At 31.1% G+C, this 23,921-nt stretch overlaps 1 protein-coding gene across 3 annotated transcripts in view; it reads right to left on the minus strand.

The window, feature by feature from the left end:
* LOC126978689 (leucine-rich repeat-containing protein 4B-like) overlaps positions 1–23,921 on the minus strand; it is a 96,891-nt gene that overhangs the window by 38,802 nt on the left and 34,168 nt on the right. For 2 of the 3 annotated variants that reach the window (XM_050827695.1, XM_050827694.1), the window contains one exon: positions 5,943–6,029. In XM_050827695.1, the coding sequence (XP_050683652.1) occupies positions 5,943–5,947 (5 nt within the window). In that variant the 5' untranslated portion in view covers positions 5,948–6,029. Of the gene's footprint in view, positions 1–5,942; positions 6,030–23,448; positions 23,498–23,921 lie in introns of those variants that run through there. The other variant, XM_050827693.1, reaches the window with a different exon arrangement.

Consider the following 23,921-nt stretch of genomic DNA (forward strand, 5'->3'; position numbering starts at 1 on the left):
TTGTTCTCGGAACAATAACGTTATAAATTTAATTTGTAAATTTTTTTTTATGGACAATGTGGGATTCGAACCCGTTACCCGGCCTCTCGACTTACCTCCAAGCGCTCCTACAAACTAAGCTAACAACTTCAACTCTCGGGTGTGGCTATAATTAAGTATTCGCCTAATTTTTTTAATCATATGCCTCACCTGTGCGTATGTTAATCTAGAAAATTATTCTCATCAACTCTGAGATGTCCGATTACCTTGAATATTTGCACACTTATCAAGGAACGCAATTATTTTTGGCCATATATCCACGATAGGAAAAAATGTATATATACGACTTATATAAAATAAAATAAATTGTAGTTTAAATAACTATAACAAAATTCTGTTAATAGCAAGACGCACTAGAAAGAGTAATTAATTTAGGAGTCCAGAAGTATAGTGGTTTATTATAATAATAAATCTATACTTTAATATATAATTATATTATTATTTATTTAAAAAAAGATGTAATAGCTTAATATATTTTTAACATCAAAAGACGAATAGAATTCAATTAAAAGTAATGTAATAAAACACTTTTAAAGGAATAAAACGCGTGTAATTGTAACGGTTTTGCATTAGATGTTTGCGTAAAAGTTATATTTTTATTTTAGTTAACCCGACGTTTCAAGACCTTTCGTTTTCATGTCATCGTGATTGAAATATATTCTGTTACATTACCAACAAATAATTTTAAAATGAAGTCAAAATTACCTTGTATACGAATATTTTTGCAGTCTACGCTAAATACAACAGAGAATAGTTTTGGAACGACCACTTTGCTTTTATTTTCTTATTTCACTGGCATTCAAAGCTGAGAGAAACGAACAAAAGATACGCAACGAAAATAATATATTTGAGAAGACGTTGGAATAATACAATTGTAGTTTTTAAATGCCTGGCTTTAGAAAAACATAATTTTTCCTTATTGAAAACATTCGTATACTTATAACGTATTTTCTATGATATCAGTAAGTTTATTTTATTTCACTTGCGTTTATTGAACTTTGTCCGTTACACGATTTTTTAACCCAAAGCTATGATTCCAGACAACAATATATAACACACAATATTATAGTGAAATAAGGTAATGAGCAATTATTAGAAAGAGAATAATAACTTCTAATGACGCGTTAAAGTGAGTTTAGCGGTAGGAATCAGGTGAAACACCTCATCGGAATAATCACTGTGATAAATGCGGTAGAAGACATACTATTCTAAGTGATCTAGCCGTTCATAGAGTACTGGGTCCCCGACAATTCGAGCAGCTCTGCGTTGCATGCGATCTAATGGTTCGCGCTAATACTAGGGTGCGCCAGACCAGAGATGACAGCAATATTTAAGGTAATTATTAATACTATATTTATTATAAATTACATTAGTTATATAATTACACAAGTTTTAATTCTTTCAAAAGTATTTTATGTAAGTAGTAAATATGTCGAAATCATTAAAAGTAGTTAAATCACTTTGAAAGGATGAATGAATTAAGATTGGCCTAACAGTTTTTTAATGTGTATAGAAGTAATAAGAATGGACAATTAAGAAGTACCCTCATCGGCTAGGTTAAGACGACCAAGAACAAAGGAGAATGTGTAAAAAGTTTGATGCTAGTTAAGTATTAGGCCCAAGACAGATGGGGGTTCATAATATGTGTCTATCTCTTTGGAAGATAGGTATTTAATATGTTTGTATGTATTATAACCAATATGCACCTATTATCCTCTATTACATAAATATAAGTTAAGGTATAAATACAATTACCAACACAAACCTAATACTCACAATTACCAACGATGTACTTTTTAAATTTATTTTTTTCATTTGAGTTTCTGATTGTATATATTTAATGTATATTACGCAAAAATATGTCGTTAAGCAATACTACTTTAGTAATACAGTCACTAACTTACCACAATATATATAACGATTGAACTGGTAACCACAATTCAAGCCAAGGATCTAGAATTACGCTCCGACTATAATTGTACAGTTGTACTGTAGCTATAACGAAATAGAAATTATATTCGTTTGAATCCACTTGAAATTTCTTAACCTAGAAGATCAAAGACTCGTATTGGATTGAATTTATTGAGTAGTTAGGGTTGATAAATATGCATTTATTATTTTATCTTCAAAAGCTTTTCGCATTATTTGAAAATTAAAATTAACAGGCTAGCGTGGGGTTCACGTATTGGTAGCTCTTCCATCTATTTAAATAAATAAAATAATTTGTGTGCTTGTAACATATAAACACTATGTTACATTATACATGAACATGTTTGTACGGAATTGTATTGAATGCTGCTAAAAAATAACTAATTAATGTAACATGTAGAAATCGTTCTATAATTGTATGAAGTCATGTGTGTTTTTTCACCTAATAGCGCCGATGATAAACGCCGGCTGCCGGAACGAAAAAGCATGACTTATTGTCACGTTCCGCTTGAGCCGAGCGTGCAAGCGAGAGAGTGTAACAAACGATAGAGAGGCATGGTCGGCCTAAGGTGGGGTTCGGTAATTCAAAAAAAATTTTTTGAATTACCGAATGCAAATAAATATTAATTTATCGATAATAAGAATAATTTTCAATTAAAGTTACCACGTAAAATTACCGCCGTGGACCGACTTTACAGACAAACAATCTGTTAAATTATCATTAACTAATATTCGTTAAGTATTATTATATGCTAAAGAACGATGTACCGGTAATTAAAAATGATTTTCAACTTTTTAAACCATAATATATTTGTAGTTTCTTTATTTTACTATGTAGGCAACAACCGCACGTTTCTTTATTTTTATACATTGTTTTCACGAGGCAATCTGTCCATTGAGATAGAATTTGTTATAATGTTCGTGTTCGAGAACCAAATAAATTAAAAACATATATATTTTATAACGCAATTTTTATCCAATTTGACGCGTCTATTTTACTCGAAAATTTGCACAGGTGTCAAGGACCGAGGCAAACAACAACAAAACTTTCGGGCCAAAGCTCGTATTATTTATCAACGTGCTGCCCGCGTTTTAACCAATCGGCGCTTGAGGGATATATTCTGACATTTTGTTTAATTTCAATTAATTACTCATTATACTGCCCCTTATATAATAAAATTAAAAATTTTGTGCTGCGTACTCAATTAGAGTTTGCTGTCATCTACTCGAAAAACAATTAGTGTTTGTTAGTAGAAAAAGGTGCCAATATTGTAATAGTACAGCCAAAATTCCAATAAATATTATAATATATTCAAAAACAAATGCAGTTGTATCTGGATATAGCTCATTTTAGCAAAATTTCCGTTTTGTCAGTCTGAATATTCTACTTATTACCCGAGCATTTCCACAGTATATATATTTTTCGTGACTCGTTCGCTTACAAAAACAACACAAGTAATTTCGAACAATGTCAAGTTCTGTACAATAAATACTCCACCGTTTTCGTGATACTGTGATATTATGTAATGTTGTTTGTGTTGTCTGAAACTCTGACTGCTGACATCCTTTCAAACTACTGCAGTACTTTTAAAATCAAGTGTATTTTATTTTTGAAGAAATACTTCTCTATGTATTGACTTGGGGGAGTAAACTGGCGAACACGTGACGAGAACGTTACGAAAAGTGTGATTGTGCGAGACGAACGGAAGTGGAGATATGTTACTGAAGAAAGAGAGAGAGTTACGTTATGTATTATAATGAATAATATACATATAACATTTTATGACGCCTTAGATATAAAAGAATATATACGAAATTTCTGCATATTATTCCTTTGTTATAAACTATTAGCTATTTATGATTATTTAAACTTATTTACAAATCTAGAAAAGAATAATTTAAAACCTATTCATTAAATATTATAGATAAATATAATGCAGGCTGTATTTTAACTGTTGCAATATTCTTACGGTTTTAAAATGTAATTAAATCTTATCGTCTTAGTTAATTTAATTTTGTTTTCTTTTGTATTTAAGTCATTATATTATTCATAAAATAACATATTTACAATTATTCAATCATGGGACGAGTTATCGTTTATACGGTAGGCAGCCCTGAAGTTATATATCGGATATAATCTGTTTTAATATCCACTCAAAACTTTTCGGGACACTTGAACACCGATTGGTTACCTTGTGAAGGATATTATAAGATATGCCTATTAATGATTATAATATACTACTTAGTTTTGTGAATATTCAATATAAGATTACATCGATGAACTTTCCATAGACAAAAGGAGACCATTGAATTGTGTGAGTTATATTTTACTTTATATTTAGTTTACGTGGCAACAAACTACAGAACGGATTAGTTCACAGTTTTCTAGGTATATATACCTTCTATCACGCAACCGAAAATAATTATGAGACGATAAATTACACTACAAAATGCACGGATTATTTTAGGGCCATCCATAGTGACTTATTGTGTGATTGTGTGTAATTTTAACCGCAATGAAAATACATTCAGAACTCGAGACCTTCATTTTATATTTATTCCATTTCTTTTTTTTTATGGAATAGGAGGACAAACGAGCGTACGTAACGGGTCACCTGGTGTTAAGTGATCACCACCACCCACATTCTCTTGCAACACCAGAGGAATCACAAGAGCGTTGCCGGCCTTTAAGGAAGGTGTACGCGCTTTTTTTGAAGGTTCACATGTTGTATCGTCCCGGAAACACCGCACAAGGAAGCTCATTCCACAGCTTAGTAGTACGAGAAAGAAAGCTCCTTGAAAACCGCACTGTGGAGGACCGCCACACATCCAGATGGTGGGGATGATATCCTAATTTGTGGCGTGTCGTGCGAAGGTGGTATTCGGCGGCAGGAATTCAAGTTATTATCAGACCGTCGTTGGAGGAACTCTAGTTAATTAAATACGGGCAACGAATGAAATGACTTAATATGACTAGTCACGACGTGCAAAGGGATAATTAATTATACCTATATAGTAATGTTTGCCAGGTTACGTTAAAACAACACCAATCAGCATAAAACATTATTTGCTATTTGAAACGCTGACACCAATATTTAGCTATCTTCAACAGGCAAACAATGAGCCGACTATGATAGTCCTATTTATATCAGAGGAAAGGAATATGAAAACTATGGACTGTACACTTACAAATTTAACTGAATGGATAGACAGATATAGATAGACATTACACTTGATTTTGTATAATCCCAGCGAGCGAAGAAAGAGATGTTATAGTGATGTGACGTCTAGATAGAGACTTCATAAATCACCAAAAACTATCGTTTGCAAATTGATGAATGCCACACAGACATAAACATGTGTAGGTTTCTTCCCTGTTAACGTAAGGATTATAGAAGTTCTATACAATGTCAGAGTTTTATTATTTCTTTCTCCTAAAAACAAATAAAGTACAAACGCCGTTTTCATCAACATAATATTAATTTCGATAAAGTCTGACTGGTAACTGGTAATCAGTAGGTAATTACTGTCAAACACCAGTGTTATAGGCATCACAATATTCCCCATATACGATTATGCGAATTTATAATTCCTGTTCGTAATGAAATGACAGGCATATGACACGTCGGAATGTATTGCAAAAGTGTACTTTATACTGAATTACAACTTACATTTATTAAAATATGTAACTAGTGAGTCTTACACCTTTGTGCCATTTGGTGTCAAGACACCTGGCCCGTGGGGCCCAGAGGCGAGAAGAATGTACAAAATACCATCTTCTCGCTTCACTGGTAACCCAAGCGCTAGCAGGTATTTCGGTCAAAAAATCGATGAATGAAATAGAAGAGAACGAGAGAAGAGAGAGCCAGTTCAACAAATAGTTTTAAAAACAAGATCACGTTTCCCAAGTTGCCGCTACACTAATCAAAAAAGTCATAATTTGTTAGAAGTAAAAATATAATATTTTACATTACCTCATTCCCGTACAGTTACCGCGGCCTTTTTGAAGTGTTTCGTGTCCGGTGCTGTAGGTTTACAGCAAAGCAGGCATCTTCTTAAAGCTGAAACAATTTCCAAGAATGTTAATAATAATTTTAAAAACATTCTTGTCATAATGTTTCTTAAATAAGATAAGATTGGGAATATTTTAATCGCTAATGATCAGAATGATCATCAAACATCAACGAAACATTAGAAATATTTAAAAAAAGAAATCCTTAATCCCAGATTCGTTTATGGAATATTATATATTTCATTTATTATATTATACGCTATAACGCTTGGATATTACCATCGAGTACTTCTCGATTACAGTTTGTTAGTCTTCGATTTTGGAGGCAATTTATTGGTGGACCAATTTAATCATTTAGTTCACATTCAACTGCCTAATAGATGGATAAATAGAAGTCGTAGTATCGAATAGTTTTTTTAAATTTTTTCCATCAATTTGAAATATAATCAACTTATAAATTCTTATAATTCAAATTTACAGTTATTATTAATAAAAAAATAATGGTAACCTTTGAAATAATAAAAACCCTTAATACATAGGTGTTTAAACTTCATTCCATAGGTGTCTATTGGAAACTGTACTAATTCCAATTTTGTCAGCAATCAACTTTGCTTGTTAAATAGTTAGAGCATAAGCCAATTGATAGTACTCGTAATACTACAACTATAACAACTATAACATTGGGAATAATTCAAAAATTTTGGCGATATTGCGTATTTGTAACTAGCCGTTGTAAATGTTGGTAGAACTCAACCCACGAAATACACACTCTTGCACTTATACATTTTTAGTATGTTATTTCTAAGTCGTATCCCTTACTTCTAGAATTCTATATAAAATTTAATGAGTACCAAAATGCACGGATGATGCGGTACTCAAACCCGCGTCTCTCAGGTTCCGCCTGAGTGCACTTATCAACTATGCTAACGTTCCGAGTGACGCATCGACCGAAATTTTGGTATGTCTTGTACAATTCTCAGGTTGTGGTTCTAACAATTAAATATTAATCACATTAAAATAAGAATGAGCTAATGAGTCTACTCTATTTATTTATCGCTGTTAACAAGAGTTATCATGTTAAATAATTTATTTTAGAATTTCCATGTAGGTACAAAATTAACAGCAGCTAAAAATCTTCTTTAAAAGATGCAGACATTTCAATATTTAATTGATCTTACTGCTAGCAAACAAAATCAAAGAAGTTTATACAAGGAATGGGAACTGAGCGCCAACTCAACACTATCTCACGAGAGCTAACAATCCCGATCGTGGAAAAGAACATTGATTTATGAAAACTTCATATCAAAATAATAGTACCAACTTCGTCATACTTAAAAGTTAGATATCATAGTTACTTTTCTTATATTTCGATTTGTAATGTGGATTTATATTGATTCTAACTGTATATATATATATATACCTAAGCCTTGAGCGATTTTAATAAATGATTTGATCATTTTAATTTAGTTACACACTTAAGATTTCTGAGACATGATAGCACTTTTCAGAAGTGAAAATATTGAGTTTTAAGCACATAATTTAATATAATAGATAGTACAAATTACAAAAATAGAAATGAATTATATGTAGCTTAATACAAAAATATACCTAATTATCTTTATAATTTTTTAAATATTAATCAATGCTACTTTGAGGGAAAACTTTTATATGATTTATGCGGCGTGATTAACGCATACAAGTGCGTTATTAACACACTTGCATGTTGTGCACAAAGGGATAAGATGAAAAGCACATAAGTATTTTACAACTAAATAATGTATTAAGTGACTTAATATATATTCTAGTCCTAAAGGTCAAATATTATTTAATATTATTATTTTATTTTTTACCCGTAACAACGGAAATAAATAAAATTTTTTTCATTGTAGACTTAAATGTAGAGGTTTATAAATGGTTGGTTTTAAAATGTGAAAGAAAATAAGTAGATTAAATTAACAGAAAAGGCGGTTAATATCTAAAAAACGGGTAATACAAATATAATTCGTAACTTATCCTATAATATTATTGCAATATCAATACTGTCCATAGAGCTAGGGGTCCCGGGTTCGAATCCCCAAAGGTGCTTGTATAATGAATATTAATGTTTTTCCGAGTCATGATTTTACATGACTTTTGACATGTATTTAAGTATGTATATTTTTCTATTGTACCTACAGTACTTAGCTTAAGAGTGTGGCAATAATATTATTATTAAAAGTGTAAAAGTTCTTGAATGAATCGTACTTCACACCAGATACCGAATATGTTATAATTAAAGAACTCTGTAATAAATATTGCAGCCTAAAGTTACAATAACAACCAACACAAGCCAAGTGGAATCAATGTTTATAATAGTTGTTGTAATCTTAATAAAATTAAGAATTCATTCATTTCCTACATTCTAGGTGTCATCTTCGTATCATAATTCATTTATTGTTATATAGTAACAGATATAAAGGCAACTATTTACAGTAGCTGCGAAATAAACATGTGAAAAGAGAAAATAAATAAAATACAGTTCGTAATTGATCATTAAATCTAGAGACTCAAAGCAGTTCTGATCACGACAATCTTTGTTTTAAAATAAACTTTTATTTAGCTTTACAATGAATTCTTAGCTGTATCTCGACGTTTCGAACAAGTTTTTCTATTTTGCTATTATTACAGAACTGGCTTAGAAATTTTTAATGAAGTTAGTTTTCAGTGATTACACTCGAGCACAGAAGCCTCAAGCCACTTGATTTAGATAAGATATTAGTATCAATGAAAATAATATTTTGTGAAAAAAAGACAAAACTATTGATTACATCTTTTCCTTTTAATCAATTACCATTTGTGAAAGATGGAATCTTCAATAGGGTAATATATGAAATACCAAGCTGATTAACAACATCACTACAAATAATAAATAAAGTCCTGTTGCCGCGACTGTCTGTCTGTTTGCAATAAACTCAATAACTACTGCACCGATTTTCATGATGTTTTCGTCAACGAGGAACGTTTAAGTATATCCCTTGTTAAGATTTTTTGAAAAAATAAGCTGCCTGGGAGCAGAGGCGTGCATATCATATAGGTATTTAGGCAGTGCCTACCGCGTTATAAACCTAAATAAATATAGCACTAGTGTAAAAGTTAATTTATTTTTATTTGGTCTGTTATATAACCAAACTTCTATTTAACACCCACTCATGAAAATTTTCCTTACGCTAGATACTACATACCTACGGTAAGCAATCTTTTTATATTCCAAAGCTCAACTATGACTAGTTAGATCCACAGTAAGGTAGGCCTTACTAGAAAAACAGAGATTTAACAAAATAATGTACGCTGGAATTGTGTTTCTTATATACATCAAAAGAAAAGTCTGTAATGGTATCTGTCCATCTATGGTAATAATGACGCGGTAATGTAAGAGCTGATAACACACCCACTATATTAATCCTTATCATTTTATTACTACATATTATAAAAGCCATTCAGAAATACATTTTTATTTAATTTTTAACTCATTAACATTGATTACATATTTCCGATTGCTTTAGACTACATTATTTCCTAATACTACATCATTCTTTTAACAGAAGAGCATCTGTTGGGTCAGCTAGTGAACATTAATAATCTTGAGTATTCTTATGACATTACGTTAGTGTTTATGCTATTGTTATAGGCTGCTCGGTACAGCATAGGAGTAATAACCAAATGTGTAGTGTATGAAATATCGATTGATAATGTAATGTCAAGGATAAAAGCAAAGCTTATTACCAAAAAATTGATAGTTTTCTCAACATATCGCAAAATTTTGTATGACTTGCAAACGTCGTCCATTTAGAAATGGAGAAGAAAAGAGGAGAGAAATTATAGTATTATAAAGACAGAAATTGTAATAAGGATTGTACCGGCAATATAAGTATTTTGATACTAATTATTATATATTTGTAATACTAATTAACTATAGAAAAGAATAGACAAGAAACGAAACTAAAATGCAACCAATTGCTTTCAACTTTAGCTGAAAACCCTTTAAGAGCTCCTACAAAATATACACGTGTTGGTTAAGCCGATTAAAAATAATAATGTGTATTAAAACTCAGAGATCTGAGAGTGATATTGAAAGAGTGAATCCAGGAAACATGGTGAAGAGAGCTTTGCACTCCTTTATGAACAGGCAGAAGGTGTCTAACAAGGCTCGTTTGGCTGTTCATGAGGGGGTGTTGGTTCCAACACTCATGTACTGAAGTGAAAGTTGGGTATGGCAGAAGAAACATAAAAGCAGAATAAATGCAGTTGAGATGAGAGCGTTGAGAAGTATAATAGGAGTTAAACTGAGTGACAGGATAAGAAATAGTGAGATAAGGAAACTTTGTGGTCTGAAAGAAGATGTTTTGACAAAAATAGAGAAAGGTATGCTGAGATGGTTTGGCTATATAGAGAGAATTATAGAAGAATGATTGACGAAAAAAGTGAAAAGTCTTGAAAAAAGACCAGGTCAAGAGTACCCTAAACCGAAGAGCATATATGAAAGGAATATTGAAATTAGACGAAACAAGTATGTAGGGATCATAGCAAGTGGAAAGAAGGGAACAAGTTTTGATTATATGTATGTATTAAACCTCATGGGAGTCTGAATAGGAACAAACCGTAAGCTATCTTTGAGCAAAATTCTTTCTCGGTTTGTATTAATTTGAAGAAACTGCTCTCCAGCTGAGATATAGTTCTCCAAATATGGTGCTTGCTCTTCAAGATATAATTTACGAGACAACATAGCCTGACTGTACCTGGCGGTTGGAAGAAAAATATGAGATAAATAATGGCAATTCAGCGATTATGGCACAATGATGTCCACCATACAATATTTATTACCCAGTCTTTCGAATTTAAAGAAAACTTGCGCATCTAAGGTTTAAGTTACGAGAAATTTTAAGCTAAGCAAAGCAAAAACAATTAGATACTAGATTTTTCTTCTCACTCCAATACTTTATAATTTGTATTCATTTATTTACTTGTATACTTTATATTTGTATACTTTATATTATTAATTGATGATTTAATGGTATTTGTAAAACATTTATAATTGTAAAGTCAATGTGTACTACATACACGTTCACATATAGAGTCGAGGAGGCCTTTTGAAGGTACCTGAGTAAGTAATGTGGTTCGTCCTTTAAACCCTTGGAGGCTTTAGCATTTACAATCCGCTTACTTCAAAACACCAAAATGTTAAACTCCATTTAGTACATTCATTTTAAATAAACTTCCAAAAATATTATAAATGTAGTAATTAATAGTTATCGTATGTCTCATTAAATAAATTGTTTACGCATAAATATTATTTAAATAAATGTGTTAAGTGTAGTATATATATAAATAGGTGACTGTTCTTAAAAAGAAGAAATTATATAAATAATAGTGAGCTTAAATAAGTTTATTAATTACCAACTATGATGTCAAAACTATGAAGTTAAGTAGTTTCAAATAGACGCTCTAATAACATTAACTAAATTAAGGGAAACATAGACTCAAACTAAGTCGTAAGTTGGTGACTGTGGTTAATACTTACTACAGCTCCTTCCTTCAATAGAACTAGTTTCATCGTAAAATCTAATATAGCAATCCGTGAGTGTGTGTAATTTATACATATTTGGTAATTCTACAATTCTTATTTTATAGGACAAATATGGTGCAAAATATATTCAATTATGGTAGCTATGAGAGTTACAACTGGTAACCTGATATCAAAGAAGTATTTCACTGAAATACTGAGCTCTCTTCTAAGCTTCTAACCCATAAACTAACTCTATATGAAAATATGCATAAATAATAAACGAATCATTGAAATTTTTTATGAAACACCTCTCACTGCTAGGCCACTACTTTCCCCTGATTTAATTAAAGTGATGAGATTAATATTATAAATAAACGAAAATATTGAATCTAATAAGAAACAATGAAACGGCAATTTTAAATGAAACTGTGTGTTGTCACTGCCAACTTAATAGAATAAACAGAATATTTGCCCTATTTTTATCTAAATAGATACATCAAACAAACAAACTCTGTAATACGCTAAGTACAAACTAGATATCATGACACTTATACATACTGTGAGCTCACTTACTTCTCAATAACTCTATTGTGACCTAGAAAGGCCTCAGAAGTTTGAAATCCTCAAACGTAGTTTGTCCGTTTGTTTACACATCGAGCAAACATCGACAAAACTTGGAACATTGCCAGGAATGCAATTTAGAAAAGGCTACATTTTATATTAGCCGTTATTTCTCATGGGACATTACTTATTAATAATTTGTGATGTTCAGAGCGAGTTTGCCATATAACTTGTACGTGAGTCGTCCTTACCAATAAAATATTACCTTGTGCACTTCAATACTTCATAAAGCCAGGAATTGGATGCACAAACCGAAAAACAATCCTGGAATAAGCTTCAAAAATAAACTTTTCACAACCATAATCTTTAGAGTTCTTCAAGCACTAAGATCTATTTCATGTTTTACTCTTCCCAAAATCAGCTGGACTATTGACCTATATACTTTATCCGTGACCTAGCTCGTACGCGTATTTACGCCAAAGGTGTCATCATTATCAAGATCCACGGCGCCAATATGTTTAACACTTTACAAAAATCGTTAAATAAGATTTTGAAACCAGGAGCTTCACGTGATTTGTCCTATATCTAATTACACAGAGTTTTTGTGTTTTGTTACCGGGTGTTTTATTTTAATTAGTTATTACCACTTTATCAGAATTCAAATGAGCAATTATGTACGTAGTAGTAGATTTGGCTCGCATCCATATTAAAAATAAATAAAAGTATTAAACATTAGACTGTAATAAGTCTAAGAAAACAGGAGTAAATTAATATTAACCCGTAGCAATGCTTAATACCCTCCACAGAAAACAAAGAACGCCAAATAAATTAACTCACTATTTCTAATTTACTTTATCTGACTACCATCTTGACGCTCTTAATGAATGTTATTTCTACAAGTGAATCTGTGAGGATGAGGATACCGTTAGTAGTGTTAGATGGGCCTAGTTTACTTGTTTATTAACCATTTAGTGCTTTTGGCTGAACACTAGATATATTGGTTAGCAGGGCGAAACACGATAATGCGTCTGTTTTGCTTGGGGTGCCAAATGATGTCAGCCAAGCCCCTTTACAAAGTTCGAAAACCTCTCAACGTTGCCAACTAATTCATGGAGACATCTTAGAGAAGTAAGTCAAGCCCTGTTATTGATAGATATTCTCATTGCATTATGACGGTCTCGGTGTATTGTATTACCTTAAGATAAGATTGAAGTGTAATAGGTTTAAAAAAAGCGTTTTTTAATTATTTGTCTAGTAGATTTGTTTAAGGAAAAGGAGGACAAACAAACGTACGGGTCACCTGTGGGATACAATACCAGAGGGATCACAGGAAAGTTGCCAGCCTTTAAGGAAGGTGTAGGCGCTTTTTATAAAAGTAGCCATGTTATATCGTCCCGGAAACACCGCACAAGGAAGCTCTTTCTACAGCTTTGTAGTACGTTAAAGAAAGTTCCTTGAAAATCGAACAGTGGAGGAGCGCCACTTAAAAAAAATTAAGCTATCTATTCTATCCTTCTTGTAACATACATTCCTGTTTTTTTTTAATTGTATGGTGACTATCCTATACCTGAAATAATGCATTCTATTAAAGAAACATAAGCCAGGCTCAACACCAAAAGTATCTCAATTTTATACGGCATAAAAAGCTCAAAATATTCTATGTATTCCTTATCCTCGTTGACCACAACGCGGTTTATTTTACTTAATAAAGGCTGTGTTATACAATGTCAAAGGAATTTCCAGCGAAGCTCTGTCTCCAATTAAAACCCCGTATGGTATTTTCTTTTTCTTTCGGCTGAAATTTTTGTGGAGTATTTTAAGCTAGCTATATATTTCCTGAATAATCATAGATATAACATATAGGGACTTCTAAAATTTGTTGGTGCTTTTGAAATTATATAAGAATTTATATTAAACATATTAATTACATTTTGCGTGTATCTCTTGCAAACTTTATTCTAGCATTACAGTTCTCACCCGAGTCTTATCCATTAATTTATTTTTCCAAATCAAGAGTATATTATGAGTAATATTTTTCATAATTGTTATTGAACATTTTAAATATTAAGTTATTTTTTGTTAGTTGTAACTATATAGTATTCGCACTGTTGATAAATTTGAGATAAAATCTATTGTTTTATTTAGTTTGTTGATATGAAGCAAATGTTGGAAGCGAAGCGCTCAAAACGGCTATGTGCGGCTACGAACTGGAAAAAACTAAGATTAATAAGCAAGGGCAATGAGTTAAACTCAACCACACACACACACATACACACACACGCTCACGCATGCACGCACACACACACATCCACAAATCACTACACGGTGAACTACGGCTCGAACCGTGGGTCCTTTTGGTACTACCTTAGGGGAAATATATGTATAGAACTCATAAAACAAGTGATTCACACACCTATGAACTTATGCTTTCACTGTATTCTATTGGCATAATAGATAGTATTATATATTTTATCAGCATTTGTGTTATGTTATGGCCAAAATACGAGACATTAAACAATTTATTGTAAGGTGATTGGTAATTTATTTCGAATCAATTTTGCTTTATTATATTATTTCGAGTTTATGTTAAAATCACATGTAGTGGATATGCTACCGGCAATGTGTACAATTTAGGTTTTCTTTACAATTCCTAGGCAATTTTTCCATGTAATACCTCGGTAATGTATATGATTCAAGAAGTATATTTATTTATATAATTTATGGTTAATAAAGAATACTTTCGTATAATTGCTATAAATCGCTTTTTTGCAAACATTCAGCTCAATTTAGTATTTAACAAATTTTATTATTTTTAAACAGTATTTGATACAACATTTTTATTATTTATTAAAGTTAGAGTGACAGATTTGTTAGATTACTGAGGTGGAAAGCATAGCACATATGGTGTGAGCGAATGAGTAAAACGTCCACAAATTATTTATAAATATATTATAATTAGGTAGTTTTACAACTTGTGTCATATTTTTACAAAAGGTTTTATTTTAATCAAAAGGTACGTGCGCCTTGCGCCAGAGTTTTGTCGTAATGGTTTGAAGTTGTGCACGATAGATGTCCGTATTGCGCCGTCTCGCTGCCGTCTTCACGTCAGTGACAAAGGCGCGATGTTCACGTCTGAAAATATGGTTCCCGCCTTACCCATAGTGGTTATTGTATACCAATTATCTAATTAATCTATATTTATCAAACGAGGCCCTAATATATATAGAGTACAGAATCCATTGTGCCCGTACAATCAATTTTGTAAAAAGAAGGGGTAACTTAAGAAGAATAGAAGAATGCAACGATTTTCATTCATCCAATGCGGAATTCCATGCAAACAAAGCCGCGAGCACAAGTAAACAAAATAAAAATAAAAACATCACCTTTTCAGGTTCGCCGTGTCAGCACATGTATATATACATAGAACCAATACTTATTTAGATATCAAAGAAAAGCAATTAGTTTTTGCAGCCAAATCCAGGTTATTGTGTTGAGTTATTGAGTTGAGTTATTATGTTGACTACGTTGCGAGCAATCAAAACAGTTTTCAATTTACCTCTTTCTATACTTTCATTTATTTTTTTGTACCACGGTCGAAGCTCGCAGACGGATTGATCAAATAACTCGACTGAAAAATGATATTACACTGAGAGATTACGTTCAAACCATTTTAAATATTCATTCATCACAAAGAGTTTCAGCTTTATGTTAACATTGGCTTATATTGGGGTTGCGTATATAATTGAGAAGATTCGGACTAAAAGGATGCCTTGATACATAAACAACTATATCGACTGGACTAACTTCTTATATTTATTCTTGACATATAGAAGAAACCAATGTTTTAGAATTTGAGGCAGTTTAGTCCTAATTTACAAAACCCCAATGTCTGGAACCATTCTAAAAGGCAGCTAGAGATTGCCTGAAAGAAATCGCTCTTAAGCGATAAGAGGCCGCCTATTGCTTGTTATGTATTCTCGATTATTGTTACATTTAACTATTTTGTGGTGTGCAGTAAAGATATATTTCATTTAATTTCAGCTAGCTGTATGTTTTTAATTATAAATATGAGTTCATGCAAACCAAATTAATCCAATGAAAATGAAATCAAAATCTAATGATAAGGTCATAAAAGTCACGAGTAATTTCGTGGACTTCGTTACTCAAAAAACAATCCATTGCTATGTCTCTATGATTGAGAAATAAGCAAACTAAATCAAATATCCATAGTAAAATATTCTAAATACATATAAGATGCAGCGTTCAATCTAGGAATGGTTGGTAATAGGTAATTTCCTGAGAAGCTACAACCTAATTTGCGCCGAGTGGCTGTACAATCAGACTTAGATTTAAAATATCTTTCAAGTTTTATTATTGCGGAAATTTCTTACTATAACCAAGTTTATAGGTATTCAATATTACATTTCTATGTTAGAATTTATTTGAAATCTTCGATTCAAGCATCTTCAAAAAACCTTTAAACAGACGTGTTTTGAAAGTATCTATAACAGAAAACAAAAATCCTGTACACTTTTTAAGTAGAGAATAAATATAGTCGAAGTAAATATTTTACACTGGATTAAAGCAACTGATGCTATAATTGATTTAAATTGCCTTGTTTGGAATATGATTCAGTATTATAATTATACAGAAATGTTCGGTCTTTCATGAGCCATGGAAGCTATTCAGTGGTACCTGATTGTTACTCTCATTTTGTTCCAATAAAACTCATCATGACTATGTAGGTAGCTACGAAATTATAATGTAGCTTTCATCTTACTACTAGAAATATTTTCATAGAGAGAATAAAAAATTTAAGTCGCATTTCAAATTCAAATATTATTATTTTAACTTAAGTGATTTAAAATCACTTAACGGACGTCAAAAAATTTACTTGTCTAGATTGACACTAGACTGATCATTAAACATATCATTGAGTGAGGATTAAAACTACATACTTCACTAAATTCTATGAATAGTAGCATAAGGAATGGTACACACACTTTCAAATGTTAGAACTGGTAGCGCCATAATCTGGATTATTTCATAAGATAATTTTTATCACTGTTTTGCTTTTTCGTTTAAGCTGGTCTTCAAAAATTAATAAAATTAAAAAAAGAATTTAATCAATGCACGCGAAATTTTATTATAGAACCATTTTTACAAGTTTGTCTATTTGCTGCCTGTTATCTTTGAACTGGATTATTTTTACGAAACTTACACTTTTATTTTATGAAAATAAGGGACGTTCAGCTGACGGTAATTGATACGCCCTACCCATTACAATGCAATAACGCTCAGGATTATTGAATTAGCAGCACTACAATTGCGCTTGTCACCTTGAGACATAAGATGTTAAGTCTCATTTGCCCAGTAATTTCACTAGCTATGGCGCCCTTCAGACCGAAACACAGTAATGCTTACACATTACTGCTTCACGGCAGAAATAGGCGCCGTTGTGGTACCCATAATCTTTCCGCTATAGATATCTAGCTGTGCCTAGTAATTTTACATAATAAAAAGATGATCCACGCAAAAAGATTAAAACCTATAAATTTTTAAGCTAAAGCCTTACCGACTGACAGTTGTTTAAATAATAACATCTTATATTATTTAACGATATCTGTGTACTTTGTATAATATTATACAGACGCAATTTCTTGTCTCAAATTAATACGCATCCGTTTATTATTATATAATGATAAATCCATTTTATATTCGGTATATAATCTAAAAGTATTCGTTCTCCATTTTTCTAGTGTTATTGAAATAATAAAATACGTTAATTAGTGAATATAATGCTAAAAATCGCTGATGGTGCTCTGTTGAGTCGAGTGATGCAAGGCTGCAAGAGGGATTGAATAATGAGGACGAGGTAATGTTACTGAGAAATTATTATTGTTGGTTTTGTTTTATTGTGAAAACAATATGCGATATTTGATAGCCTTTGCTTTGGCAATGCTACATAAATATGGCCCTTAAGTCATAGTTAAAATACTTTAAGGCTGATCGCACATTGGAGATATTTCAAATTAATAACTGTTATTAATTAATTAAAATTATGTTGTTATAATTTCTGATAAATTACTACAAATTTCAATTGACCTTCACTGGGTTATGTTAATTAAGAATGTGTTTGCAAAATGTTATTTTAAAAGTGAGATATGTTGCACTGGAGCGTGTCAATGTATTTGGTGTATATATTTGGATTTTTTCTCATTTGGTCTATAATATTATATGCACTGTAATAATTTATCTGAGACTTAGTAGAAATTTACATCCACTAGAAATAAATGGTTTTATTTCTTAAATAGAATCTTTTGACAAAATCAGAGCAACTATTTCATCAAACATTCTACAATATAACCTCCGTACCGGATAAATGGGACGACCTGTGAATCTATAATTGACGGTTCCACATTGCTCCAATTAGGTCCACATGAATATATTATATTTCACGTTAATTCGTGAACAATAATTTTCTTAAGGTAAGTATATAATATATTTACAGATAATCGAATCGCAAATCTTATAATTTCTAGAATATTGGCATTCTAAAGACATTGTGCGATTTAGGAGTGAATTTTAATATTTTACATTTATTGAGTAAAAAAAATATCGATAACGTTCAGTTTACATTACATCACCGCGGAGTTCTTTTTTAATTCAAGCCATGTATGCGAAATTTTTATACCAGATTGATGAAAAGTTAAAAGGATTAAAACTGGCTATGCAAACAATAAAGTTTTGCATTCACATAGAAAATACAATGTATGCGATTTTTAAAACTAAATTATTTAAAACTCAAATTAAAAATCCAACTGTTACATTATACCATGGATCAGTTATAGTGTACATCCTTTTTGCCATGAAATAAAAAAAACTAACTAGAATTATAAAAACAAAATAAATTTTATTAATTAAGCAAAAAATCTTAGCAGTATCAAGGTCAGCGACGTGGATAAGTTGTTAATAGAGTTTATACAACTTTCAATGAAACGTTAAAATACTTAAGAAACTTTGTATCTAGCAAGATTCACCAATAATCACAGGTTTAAATGCATTCAAATATTTTAACATTACGTATTCTTAATGAGTGCGAGAGAGAGTGATATAGCTTATCATAAGTTCCTTGTCTATTACAATTCAGAGAAGCCCAGAACTCTTGATTGAACCCATAATTATGTACAGCAGAAGATATTAAGTCACTAGCTCAGTAATCTAACTAGCTACGGAGCGTTTTAAACTAAAACAAATAATGCTTCACGGAATCCTGTGCTAAGACACCGAAAAAATAAATACTTTACTTAATAACATAGAAGTAACCTAGTAGATAAAATAGTAGTAACCAAAGTAAGTAAAATAGAAGTAAAGTAGTATTTATAGCAGTAAATTAAAAAATATGTATCAGAAAAATTTAAAAAGAATTAACATAAAAAAGCGCAAGTCACTTTACTACATATTCTAGGCAAAAACTAAATTATTTCATCCATCGAATTATGTACAGTTTAGACGGAATGTTATAATCATACATTTCTAAGTCTTTAGGTGTCGTTTTAAAAAGAGTAAATCTTCTCTGTTAGTCTATCTTATTTCCGTTAATTTAATATATTTTGAAGTTATAAGTGTGTTCGTATTTCGTATTATTTTGAAACTCAAATATTATCATTATATTACTAATGAATATCGTGAGTAGCTGATGACGTACCACTTGAATTTGTGACCCAACTTTGTCCTTCATTAATATTTAAAAAAAAATTAAGAACGTTTAACACTGTTCTAAATAATAAAATTAAGGCCATAATGTAAGAAGGAAAAAAACAAATGAAACAATAATTCGAAAAAGACCAACCATGTTTTAGGAAAAAACCGACTAGTAGAAATCTGAACAGCGTTCAATTAGTCCTCAAGCTGACAGTAAAAATATCAAATTCTCTTTGTTAAAAATTCAGCTCTTTTAAGGTGATGCGGTTAAAATGATATCAGTGGCTCAGACAAAGTTGTCGTCACAATTCTCAGAACAGTGCTCAAAGTATTTCCATCATTGCCAATTACTTTACCCGTATCACTCCAATAAAACTATGCATGACAAGTTATTATTTTACAGTTGAGAATTACTTGAATCAAACAGGTTATTTGACTTTAATCCAAAGAATTAATTCTCGGTAAATGTATGGTTGACCTATTTCATAGCAGAAAAAATCAATGTCAAGAAACTGATAAAACAATATGAACGGTGCTAGGTACTATTTAAAAACCTGATGCTTTTCCAAGTACATAAAGTTCAAAATATTAAATATTTAAGTAAAAAAAACGGGCAAAAGTAAGGGAATCGTCCACATAACACTTTTTTTATGAAAATAAGGGACGAGACGATTTGGACATTCAGGTGATGGTAATTGATACGCCCTCCCCATTACAATGAAGTACAATAGTTAATTATATACACTATATTATATAAGCTTAACTTTCTTGCCGTGAAAATATGTGGAATATTATGTATGTACTACATAATATTATCAAAAATTTTAGTATATTGGATAATGTCTTTCTACAATTTATGTGTTATTTTTCCTACGTTAACTTTTATTTGTCATGGGTATCCTGGCTGTCAAATGGTGAAACATCGGGATTTGTGCTACTAGCGTCTCTATCTTAATAATAAATTAATATTTAATTTTCAATCATTAATTAAATTCATAAAGTCCAAGAGCTATCGTATACAGTTTTAACTACATCACTTTGATATTATTGTCATTTGAGTGTTTTTAAGCGACATTCAAGTTCAAAAGGAGATAAAATGTGATGGGGTTAACAATTCACAAAGACTGAAATAAAGTTAAAAAGTATTTCGGAAATCATATATGTGAAATTTGAACATGATATTTCAATTTAAATTATAAATAGTATATAACGTTATACCTTGGCTCAGTTATAGGTTTCCTCATAGATATAGGAATGCTCAAAGCTTTACATCATTGCCGTGGTATAAAGATATTGAATTAAATTAAAAATACAAAAATCAACTTGAATTCAGTCTTTATATCGAGGACATTGAATGGAACGTTAAAGTACCTATACAACTTTCTATACAACCATGTTTAGTAAGAAATCATACGTTAAGACTTATTAAAAATCATTAATCTGATCTGTAGTTTCAGAATGATATATATATCATGCGTGTTCGTGATTTCGTACCACGAGGTGCAAATTATCTCTACGCAAGTGTGTACCTACTCCATTTATTAAAAAAAAAGTAAACTTAAAGTATATATCAATAAACAACAATTAAATTGTAGTTCTCTAAGCCTTCGTATAGAAATTAGAAATGGACCTAGAATAGTGTTCTTAACACTATTCTCTTATTTTCTATGTCGACTAATAGAAATCTGAACTTCGTTCAATTTATCCTCAAGCTAATAATAAAGACGTCACATTCTTTGCGTTAAATATTAAAAAATTTGCTCCTTTTAAGGTGATGCGGCATTCTGATATCAGTGGCTCAGTCAAACTTGTCATCATAATGCTCAGAACAGTGCTCAAAGTGTTTCCACCATTGCCAATCAGTGGAGCAGAAACAAGCCATACCGCCATACCATCCTTTTCTCGAAGCAGTTCAACCGATTTTCGACCCCCTTTTTCTTCATTGAGGATAAAACTAGAAGCATTCAATAACCAAGCAACCATTGTATAAACCCGAGGTATTTCGAATTGTATTCAATTTGAACACAGCTTCAAATTGAATGCAATTAACAACAATAAACTACAGAGTTTAACTAATATAACTAGTCAAAGTTTCTTAATTTTGTCACTCACTGACTGTCTGACTGATCATCAAGGCTCTTCCAGCAGATACAGAAGCTTAAAATTTAGAATATAATTCGTTTTTAGTGTATAAACCAAGAAAAAACTATAATATTATGCTATTTCGGTTCAGTTTTCTAAAACACGAACTGCATATATTTATATAGGATAGCAGAGTTTAACATAACATTAATGCACTTTGTGTTTGTGTTGCAAGCTTACGTGGCACTTTCGAGAGTAACAAGTCTGGGCGGCTTACATCTAATTAATTTGCACTTCGGAAGTATTATAGCGCAGGAATACTCAATTTATGTATACAATAGACTAATAAGATTATACATTCTAGACTCGTCAAAAATTGTAACACCAAAGCTTCCAAGATTATCCCATAGAGGTAGGTTTTGGGCTTTGAACATTTCTGTTGTAACTACAAAAATATGAAAAACTCAAAAGACAGAGAACGTGATGTAACAAAATCCGTTGTTGGTATTCAAGAAGTAGAAGGCACTGAGAAGGAAAAAAGTAGGACTATCTACAAAAAGAAATGAGATGCCATCAAAAAATCAGTCTCGCAAACTCAGTTCTTGTACCGTAAAATGTGGTGAGATCCATGTAATTCCAAGTCCGTCAATTTATTCATCCCAATTTAAGGGTCCTTCTTTGTTAAGTTATAATGTAAGTAGCTAATCTAACGACATATTATAGTGACCATATCAATATTAGAAATGTTTTATGTTTTAGATAAATTAATTTTAGGTTTAATGCTCTTTCAGTGTTTAATCTACCAATTTCATAGCAGATAGTATGAATCTCAAGGCAATAAGGATGGTTGTACTATATAAAATTCTGATGCACTTTAGAACGTTAAAGGAAAATATTTTGTTATAAACATAATATCAAAAAAATTCAGTATGTTAAATAGTTTATAACTACAATTTATTTGTTATTTTTCCTTCATTTGCACACCTACACCGTAATTCTTACACATTCCTGGCGTAAAGCAGTAATGTGAAAGAATTACTGTGTTTCGTTCTGAAAGGCGCTGTAGCTAGTGAAATTACTGGGCAAATGAGACTTGACATCTTATGTCTCAAGGTTACGAGCGCAGTTGTTGTGCCGCTCCGAATTTTTTGGGTTTTTCAATCATCTTGAGCGGCACTGTATTGTATTGGGCAGGACGTATCAATTACCATCATCGAGACGTCCTGCACGTCTCGTCCCTTGTTTTCATAAAAAAACGTTCTTTAATAAAAAGTGTTAGCCTCGTGAAAATTTACAAAGAATGAAACAAAGTTAAAATGTATTTCTGGAATCACATGAGTAAAATTTGAAGAAATTGTAAAATAAAATTAATAGTTAGTTACATTATACCACAGCTCAGATATACGAGTAGTATTCCTCATAGATATTTAGGAATTCTCAAAGCTAAGCATCATTGCCATGACATAAATATATTAACTTGAATTAAAAATTGAAAATTTAACTTTATTTCAGTCTTTAAATCAGTTACGTTGATATGGTTAAGTTGTCAATAATTTCACTGAAACGTTAAAGTACTTACAAAACTTTTTATACTTAGTAAATAATCATGCTGTGAGATTCATTCAAAATCTGAAACAAAAAATTTATTGTCAAATAATGTATTTATTCATTTTAATAATAATTGGAATAAGAAGAGCACAAGTAATTTTATTTTTGAAACTTTATAAAACTAGAACTAATAATCATAGTTCATATTCGGAGACCTTTTAAATTTCGTCATTTATTATATCGTTGTAATAGAATAAAATGCTTACTACCCAATCTAAATAAATAAAACAAAATATTGAATAAATTTGTCGATGAAATAAATAAAGTTGGTGCAATTGAAGTATTAAGTATATTAGCTTGGTAACTCAAACAGACGGCAGTTAACTTACTATTTATTCTAACTTTGCAAATACTAAATTATTTCAACTCTCTGTTTGATCAAATGAAGTAAGATGTGATGTATAATGGCTTGGTAAAGTTTCGTTGCGAATGTTACTCACAAAG

Source organism: Leptidea sinapis, chromosome Z (assembly GCF_905404315.1).
Source record: "Leptidea sinapis chromosome Z, ilLepSina1.1, whole genome shotgun sequence".
NCBI lineage: Eukaryota > Metazoa > Arthropoda > Insecta > Lepidoptera > Pieridae > Leptidea > Leptidea sinapis.